Raw genomic sequence first — 9576 nt, 5'->3', positions numbered from 1 at the left:
CTCCCCTCCCCTCCCCTTTGAGACAGGGTTTCTCTGTGTAATAGACTTGGCTGTCCTGGAACTCACTTTGTAGACCAGATTGGCCGTAACCTCACAGAGACCCTTCTGTCTCTGCCTCCCAAGTCCTGGGATTAAAAGCATGCACTACCATGCCCCTTCCTTATGTGCTCTTAACCACCAAACTACCTCTCCAGCTCCCAAAGCTGGTTTTGAGAGATGGTGTCTCTGGGATGTCTGTAAATTTTGTCTTTTTGCCCAGTCTCTGCCGAGGCCATTTGACAGTTCTAGGACTTAGTGTTGAGGCTGGTGTAGCCCACGGTCCCAGGAACAGTCTGTGAAGAGCCCTGAAGGAGCAAACACATGAAGGAAGTGTATGCATGAAATGAGGGCCTAAATGTGTCCAGCCAAAGGGCAATGCAGAGTAGTACCCAGGGGAGTTGGTACCGCATGGAAGCTTTTGCAGGGCAAACCCTCCCTGCTGGTTCTCACTTTTCTGGCAGTCCCCGGAAGTGCTTACTTGTTTGGCTTTACCTTCTGGGAAGGGGAGTGTTGCTGTTGATGTGATTCTCAACCAAGGCAGAAACTAGCCGATTGGGACATCTGTGGAAGAACATATGAGAAACCGAAAGCAGATGATGTCTCTGGTAAGAATGGGACGGAGGGAAGAAGACTTGGCTTTTCCTCATGCACCTTTGTGTGACTTGTCTTGTCTTGTCTGTCTGTCTTTGTTTCTTTCTTTCTTTTCTTTTTTCTTTTTTGGTTTTTCGAGACAGGGTTTCCTTTGTATAGCCTTGGCTGTCCTGGAACTCACTCTGTAGACCAGACTGGCCTCGAACTCAGAAATCCGCCTGCCTCTGCCTCCCCAGTGCTGGGATTAAAGGCGTGCGCCACCACTGCCCCGCTGTGTGTATTTTCAAAGTTGTAATTTTTTAAAAACAAAATCTTAACTTTTTTTAAATTTAGGGAGATGCTTTTTTTATTTTTTTGGTTTTTTGAGACAGAGTTTCTCTGTGTAGCCCTGGCTGTCCTGGAACTCACTTTGTAGACCAGGCTTACCTCGAACTCAGAAATCCACCCGGCACCCGGGAGATGCTTTTTTATGTATGAAGTTTATCTGCATGTACACCTGCATAGGATCACATTATAGATGGTTGTAGTTGCTAGGGATTGAACTCAAGACCTCTGGAAGAGCAGCTAGTGATCTTAATCACTGAGCCAACTCTCCAGCCCACAAGTTTGTATTACTGATACTAGGAATTGGGCCCAAGACATGCACTCTCCCTTGTTATTAATAATCTGTATTCATTAATTTTATTTTGTATGTGTAAAGAGAGTAACTCTTTAGAGTCCATTCTCTCTTGCCATTTTGTAGGCCCTGGGGATTAAACAAAGGACAGCAGGTCTATGTGCGAGTACTTCTACCTGCTGAGTCATATCCCTGGCTGCTGCTGCTGCTGCTGCTAGACACTGTTTCCTTCTGTAGCCCTGACTAGCCTAGAGAGCAGGCTGCCCTTGAATTCTTGGGTAGTTCAGCCCCTGCCTTTAAAGTACTGAACCAGCAAGCATATACCACCATGTCTGGCTCCCCCCGCCCCCAAAATATAAGAGTGATATAGGCAGGCCTGGCCTCCATGTCGCTGTGCAGCTGAAGACCTTCAGCTGCTTCTGAGCTTCCTGCCTCTACCTTGAAAGTGTTGGGATCACAGGTGTGCAATGTCACATGTGATTTATGAGGTTTTGGGGACTGAACCCAGGGCTTTGTGCATGCTGAGCAAACACTCTATCAACTGAGCTACATTTCCAGCCCTCATCATTAATTTTCAGAGCATACCTGCATAGACCTGTATGTGAGTTTTCTTATTATTCCTGAGATGTACATTTCTCTGCAAGTCACTATAGACTGTATTCAGAGGTGACAGATTGGACTTGGAGTTTGTTATTTAGGGGTCTTTGGTGTGACAGTCAGGCCAAAAATATGTCCAGTATTTTCAAATTGTTTTGAGGGCCTTTCGAACATATTATTTTAAAAAAGACTTACGAATATGCTATTTTGTGTGATACTTAGAGCATCTGTATTTAATTATAGTAAAAACATGAAGCTGGGCAGTGGTGGCGCACGCCTTTAATCCCAGCACTCGGGAGGCAGAGGCAGGTGGATTTCTGAGTTCGAGGCCAGCCTGGTCTACAGAGTGAGTTCCAGGACAGCTAGGGCTACACAGAGAAACCCTGTCTTGAAAATCAAAAAACAAAACAAAACAAACAAACAAACAAAAACCATGAGGCTGACAGTGTCAGTCAGGAGCACACAGCTACAAGGACAATGCAGTGACTGACCGGCAGCCTTACCTCATGTCCACATGCTTTGCCTCTAGTTCTTGTGCTCTGTTGTCCTCTTCTCTGGGTTTTCAGAGCTGTTTCAGCTAGGGCAGGCGTAAAATCCTCATAGTTCTGCTTTTGTTTTAAGCCTCCCTAACTCAAGACTCTAAATTACATTGGCATTAATAGGGGTCAGTAGTATCTTCCTTTTTTTCAGGGTGAGGTGAAACTAAGGCTCTGTTGGGATAGAATCTTTTAGGGGAGTCTGACAGCCTGGCTACCTGTGCTTTGCTGAGACTTATTGCTGCCATTAGGCAGAGGGCTTTGTTTCCAGGTTACACATCTTTTTAGCAAAGAAGTAAGTATAGAATAGAATTGGAAGGACTCAATGTGGTCAGTCCTTGGATCTGCTGATTTAATCTTCACAACCCAAAGAGAGTAACTGTTGTAAAGTGTGCAGGATGGGTTTGGATGAATATCCTGACAGCGTGTGGCATGGCACGTAGGACATTCCTTGGAGGCCTTCTCACCATACGAAGCTCTCCTTTGCTGGGTGGACTCTTCTGTAGGCCTTTCTAGCAGTGGTTGTACACCATGTGAATCATCAGCTTCCCAAAGCTTCCCAAAGCTTCAAACCCCACCGTTAACTGATGGAAGCCCTTCCATGGGAGGCAGAATGAATAGCCCCCCCTCAGACAGTTTTAATCGTCCTTTGCTGCCCCTGGATTTGTGCAGGCTATTCACCTCCATTAGAAACGCCAGTTTATCTGTATGGCTGGTCTCTTGAGACATATGCATTATAAATCACCCTCCTTCCTAACTCTGCCACTCCTGAGGTCAAGGGTGTGAAGGTCTCTGGAAACTCTGGGGGTGCACAAGCACCATGGTGGGAAGAGTCATTTGTTTCTAAGGACCAAGCAGAAATCCTTGGCATGGAACCTCTGCTATTTCTTCTTGAATCAAGATTTAACGCTTTCAAACATCATTCTGTGCATTACTGACACAGCTGCGAGTTGGGGAGGTTCCTTTGTAATCTTTGAAAAATTTGTTCGGATGTGTAGAGGTCATATCTCCCCCCACTCATGTGTGTGTGTGTTTTCTTGTGTGTGCTGGTACATGTGTGTCAGGGTATGTGGCATGTGGATGCCAGCTGTCATCAGAAGCTATTCTCTTTCTTTCTTTCTTTCTTTCTTTCTTTCTTTCTTTCTTTCTTTCTTTCTTTCTTTCTTTCTCTCTCTCTCTCTCTCTCTCTCTCTCTCTCTCTCTCTCTCTCTCTCTCTCTTTCTTTCTTTCTTTCTTTCTTTCTTTCTTTCTTTTTGAGACGGGTTCTCTATGTAGCCTTGACTATCCTCTATGCCCTTACTACATAGAGCAGTCTGGCCACAAACTCAGAGATATGCTTGCCTCTGCCTCCTAGATGCTGGAATTAAAGGCATACGCCCCCTATCCCCCACTAGCAACCTTGTTTTTTGGGGGGACAGGGTACTTCACTGGGAGCTGGGGCTTGCCAATCAGGCTGGCACTATCCTTAGCACTGCCTTTCTCTGCCTCTCCTGGCCTCCAGTAGACCCGGCTTTTTATGTGGGTACTGGGGATTAAACCGAGGTCCTCATCCTTGTGCAGGAGGCACTTTGCCAACTAAACTCTCTCCCAGCCACTATCTGTGCTGTGCCAAAATGTTGTGGGGTATACCGGCTGATCACTTAGTTATGGCTTTGCAGACTTAGCTGCTCACACAGATTGTAGTTCCAGGGGCTTGCATAGACATTTGAAATTCATAAAAAGTGTGAATCAATAATTCCAGTTGGCAAACTCCAGAACATGACTACCAGGTTGATTTGTGTGAACTGGTAAGAACATTTTCTTTATAAGAAATCAAAGCCAGCTTGCCTTGGGAGGAAATCAAGACACAGTGTGGTAGAAAGCTTTTGGGTCATTGCATTGGCTATGCCCAGGTTCAATCCAGTTGCTCGCTGGGAGACTTCAAAGACTTTTTAACCTTTTTGCTCTTATCTCCCCATTTGTACCCCATAGAGGTTTCAAGGATATACATAGTAAGTAGGCACATGGTCAATGCCGTGTACCATTTGCTCGCCTCTTCTTTACCTCATCACTCTTCCTCAGTGTCCTTCAAGGGCCATGTCTGCAACCTGACTAGAATGTCCTTTCAGTCTGTTAGGACACCAGCTATGCAGATACTCACTTTTAATCTCCAGCTTCTCCTTTGTTTTTTTCTTTGCAAACCATGGTTCTTCTGTTACAGATTTTAGTAACAGATTCTAGTTCTTGTGAGTCACTTCCAACCCACTAGCCTTTACAGTTAGCGGTTAACCTGTTGTTATCTGCTGAGCACTGTGTGTCAGATTTGTGTGGCTACCGGGTCGGGGTAAATGAGACAGATGTGGTCTTTGTCCTCAGTAATACTTCTTTGAACTCCTTCCTTAGATGGCTTACTTTTGATTAATCTTGTTCATTCTGTGTGGTTGTCTAAGGATTTCCTCCTGAGAGGGCAATCTTCTCCCTAGTCCTAGGGGACAGTGCCTCTTTGTGTTGCATGGACTTTGCCTACTGGCTCGGCTGCTCCCAAGAGATGAAAGCAGTGTGCTGAAGCAAAAGGAGAAAGCCCCCAGGGCCACTAATGCCTCAGCCACACAAGTCCCACCAAGCCTGTGTTTAGCATTCCTGACTGTCCCTTTTCTCCTTGTACACAAATTATAGTGTTCACTGAATTTAAATTCAAATAACCTTCCACCCCCTCTCCTCCTTAAAAAAATAAAATAAAATAAAATAAAGCCTGTGTATTACAGGGTAGAGAACAAAGCAGGCCAAGCTAGTCTCCTGGTGGGGTTTGTTTTCTCTTATGTTTTTAGCTGGCTTTGCTGTGGGTGGTCTTTGCTTCTATAGGTCTGATATGTAGTTCAGGTATATTGATATTCTGTAGTCATGGAGTCACACCTTTTCCGTCGTCCTTGTTTATCATAAATCGTGTGACAGGTAAGCAGGGACTTTGGCTGACAGGCTTCCTGACTTTGCCTCTTTGCTGCAGGCTCCAGACTCCATCTCGCGCACCAGCGGGTGCTGCATAAAGAAGGTGCTGTGGCCAGGGTGCCGGTTCTGTGCTTCACAATAGGAGCCTGAAGATAGCCTTCTGCTTTTCTTAACTCTCCCATTGCCGGTTTCACTGGCAGTCGCCAAGAAATGTGTATGGGGAAGCAGGCAGAATAGCTCTCTGGGAACCATTTATTTGAGAACTGGATTGTCCTTTCCACCCTCTCATGCTGTGGCGTGACTGTGATTTGGGACTGCTTGTCCCTCTGCATGTGCATATGACACGTCCAGCCTTGTTGGTGTTTTTCACAATGAATTGTTTTCTGGTTGGTGTTTCCCTCAACTCCTTCATCTTCCTGGGAGACTGGGCAGGTATGTGGACAATTAGGGGACCCAGCTGAGCCTTTTTAGGGTCGTGACCTCCAAAGGCCTGGTGAGTGATCCCAGATACACCCCATTAACATCATTGGGCTGATCATTTGCTGTATTTGGACTTAGTGTAAAGAGTCATCTAGAGGCTTGGTTGGAAAGGAGAAGGCATGACATAATTATTGCTTCTGTACCAGTTTAACCTATCAGCCAACAGATTGTCAAGTGCAGGAAAATAATGTTATTATAATGGAATAATGGTTATAATAATCTGCTGACATAGACTTTGATAAGAGCCAGATTCTGAAATAAGTACAGGGGGAGGGGCTAACCTTAAACTACAGCACAGAGTGGGTATTATTCCTTCTAGGAGATGCCGTGTGGATGGCAATTGAAGTATGAAGTTGTTGCCTCTCTGCATAGGTGGAAGAGCTATGGAGTCTTGAGATAGGGTTGTATACCCTGCAGTTACTTTCTGAGGAAGCGAGGGAGCACAGAATGGTTTGAGGTGCGCTGTCTGGACTGTGGATTATCATCTCAGTGCTCAGCAGCAGTGGCTCCTAGGAAAGCAGAGACTTCTTATTTGGGGGAAGGTCATTTGTTTTATTTTGGGGACATGGTGTCATTGTGTAGCTCTGGCAGGCTTGAAACTTGCAAGGTAGATCAGGCTGGTCTTGAACTCTCGGGGATCCACTTGCCTTTAACTCCTGAGTGCTGGGATTACAGGTATGCACTATGACATCTGGCTTTTAAAAGGGATTTATTTTTAAAAGTGTAAATGTAGCCGGGCGTGGTGGCGCACGCCTTTAATCCCAGCACTTGGGAGGCAGAGACAGGTGGATTTCTGAATTCGAGGCCAGTCTGGTCTACAGAGTGAGTTCCAGGACAGCCAAGGTTATACAGAGAAACCCTGTCTCGAAAAACCAAAAAAAAAAAGTAAATGTGTGGGTCTGTATGCATATATGAGCGCTGTGTCTGTGAAGGCTAGAGGCATCAGATCCCTTTGGAGCTAGAGTTGCAGGTGGTTGTGAGATGTCCAATGTGGGTGTTGGAAATTGAACTTGAGTTACCTATAAGTGCAGTATGTGTTCTAAATCACACAGTAATTTTTCCAGGACCTCATTTAGGATTTTAAGGAATTCCAGGTTCATCCAGTGTTGTAGAGTGGCTGCCGTCTTCATTAGCTCAGCTGTGCTTGATTGTGAAAGTCCATCCCAATGGGCCAGCTTGTTGGTGGTTGATGCTCCTTAGTATCAAGAGGGAGTGAGGAGGGCCTTTGAACTCAGCCATTCCTCCCAGGTGTTTGTATGTAATTTTCACCTAATTGCATGTGGGATCTTGGAAGGTGCTAGAGTATTAGGCTGGGGAATGTTAGCTGAAGGGGCTCCATCTACATGCATATGGGGAAGCCACCGATGCATGCTGGGTGAAGACTCACTAGTGTGGTTGCTTCATGGTCATCTGTGGTTCTGTAAACAATCCTTACGGTCTCAATTAGGGTTTCACTGCTGTGAACAGACACCGTGACCAAGGCAACTCTTATAAAGGACAACATTTAATTGGGCTGGTTTACAGGTTCAGAGGTTCAGTCTGTCATCATCAAGGTGGGAATATAGCAGCAACTAGTCAGGCATGAGCTGAGAGTTCTACATCTTCATCTGAAGGCTGCTAGTAGTGGAAGACTGACTTTTAGGCAGCTAGGGTGAGGTCTTAAGCCCACACCCAAAGTGACACACCTACTCCAACAAGTCCACATCTCCTAATAGTGCCACTCCCTGGGCTGAGAATTAACAAACCATAACACTTACCCATGTAAGTCCAGTAAACTGGTTGGTTCCCTAGGGTGAGCTTTGGTGGATCCTACTTTGGCTTGTTGTTGAGTCTTGTAATGAATGATTTACATCTTCCCAGGGAAGGAATTATTACAATACCCATAGCTTCAGATGGTGAACCATAAGAAATGCAGATGCACTGCATTTTGTCCAAGCCAATGTGAAGGTGTTGGTATAGAAGACAGTCCTCTTCTTTTCCAGAGTGCTTGTCACTAGTTCTGGCTAGGAAGATGGTGGTGAAGGTGTGAGGTGACACGTGATCTATAAGGCACTGAGCAATGAAAAAGTATTTGGATTTAGGGTGATCTAGTTTGGTTTTTTTTTTTTTTTTTTTTGGCTGTGCTATTCGACCAGTTGCTTAATCTTGCAGTATATCAAAAATCCACATATATGTTCCTGACTTGCATTAATGTTCCTATATCTATAAGGAATCTTTCACTATGCCTGACACTGTGTGGATCTCAGTAAATATTTACATCTCTCCATATTCCCACTCATGCCATCTAAAAAAATGGAAAAATAGGGGAAGGTCCTCCAGCTTCTGCAGAAGAGAATTTTGACCTCAATTAGAGCTTTGTATGAACCTTTGAGCTGCCGATGTTGCTTTGTGAGCCATGATCTATAGTCCTCTGAAGCTGCCTCATAGGGGACACTTTGATAGTTAATGTTTGTACATTTATGCTTTCTGCAAGAAGTAAAGAGAGGGTTTAAAGTCCCTTTAGGGAACAGTGTACCTGCCTTTGCAACTTTTCTTCCTTTCCCTCTTCCTTTGGGTAGGTCACTTGGGGGCACTGCCTGCCCCAGGGATCATTCATTCTTGCAAGGGCTGCTGGTTGTTTGGCTCTGTGTCTTTACTGGGTAAAGGATTTTGTGTTTCTGCTTTGGCCTCTGCTGTGGACTTTTATTTTGGAAGACCAGATAGAGCACACAGACAAGGTGATATCCTTTTAGACTATTTTTGGCAGTAGTCCAGCTTGTCACTATGGCTACCACCCTTAGAAGAATGGCAGGACATAGAAAGTAACTTCTGTAAGAAATTTGGAAAAGAAGGGGGAAGGGAGAAATGATTGGGCTTAAGGTCATTTAGGGAGAACAGCTTCTTTAGGTAGAATCTTTTGATTTGGAAACTTTCATTTCCTGTCTCTGAAGTTTTGCCTTTTTAATAATAAACTTATATAGAATGTCTGTTACATTCCTCATACTTTGAGGCCCAGAGATTCATTCATGAACTCTTCAGATATAGTTCCTATTAGAGTGTATTTATGAACGTCCACATTAATCTAAACAGTGACACAGATGGAAAACTGTAACAGTACATTGAGAGAAAGGAATGGCATACCATCAAAATATTCGGTAGGGATAATCAGGGATGAAGACTGGCATCAAGGACGGTTATCCTGAGATGGTGGTTGAGTACAATTATGAAGAACAAATAGCTCTCTACACAGTGTGACATGGGCTGAGCTTTTTAAGCAAAGTCCCCAGCCACTTTTTCTTCTATGACAAGTACCTGAGAAAAACAATGAATAGTTAATTTTGACCTACAGGTTTAGATGCCACAGTTCATGGTCTTTGTCTTCACTGATTCTGGGTTCTGGTGAACAGGATATGGTGATAAGGCATGTAGTTAGAAGCTTCACATCTCATGCGTGACAGGAAGCAGCCAGAGACAGAAGAGGTCAGGTCAGGATAAGACATGTGTCCTCCTCCCTCCAATAGTCTATTCAGATTATTAATTTATATTTATATTTGGGGTATGTGTGTGTGTGTGTGTGTGTGTGTATGTAGGTGCACATGAGGCTAGAGGTCACTCTTTAGTGTTGTTCTTCAAGTACTATTCACCTGTTTTCTTTCTTTTCTTTTTTCTTTTTTTTTTTTTTTTCTTTTTGGTTTTTCAAGTTAGGGTTTCTCTGTGTAGCCCTGGCTGTCCCGGAACTCACTCTATAGACCAGGCTGGCCTCAAACTCAGAAATCCACCTGCCTCTGCCTCCCGAGTGCTGGGATTAAAGGC

The 9576-nt window shown here is 44.6% G+C and overlaps 2 protein-coding genes across 5 annotated transcripts in view; one reads left to right on the top strand and one right to left on the bottom strand.

Annotated features, from left to right (window-relative positions):
- LOC110333486 (high mobility group protein B1-like) overlaps positions 1 to 5486 on the bottom strand; it is a 13540-nt gene extending 8054 nt beyond the window's left edge. The window contains exons 1-2 of the mRNA XM_021215047.1: positions 5272 to 5486; positions 532 to 600 (exon numbers count right to left, since the gene is read on the bottom strand). Of these exons, the coding sequence (XP_021070706.1) occupies positions 532 to 600; positions 5272 to 5486 (284 nt within the window). The remainder of the gene's footprint in view (positions 1 to 531; positions 601 to 5271) is intronic.
- Sil1 (SIL1 nucleotide exchange factor) overlaps positions 1 to 9576 on the top strand; it is a 235000-nt gene that overhangs the window by 11180 nt on the left and 214244 nt on the right. The window lies entirely within an intron of this gene.

The sequence above is a fragment of the Mus pahari genome, chromosome 15 (assembly GCF_900095145.1).
Source record: "Mus pahari chromosome 15, PAHARI_EIJ_v1.1, whole genome shotgun sequence".
Taxonomy (NCBI): Eukaryota; Metazoa; Chordata; class Mammalia; order Rodentia; family Muridae; genus Mus; species Mus pahari.
The sequence above is the reverse complement of the archived record's forward strand: the minus strand, read 5'-3'. Positions and strand labels throughout refer to the sequence as shown.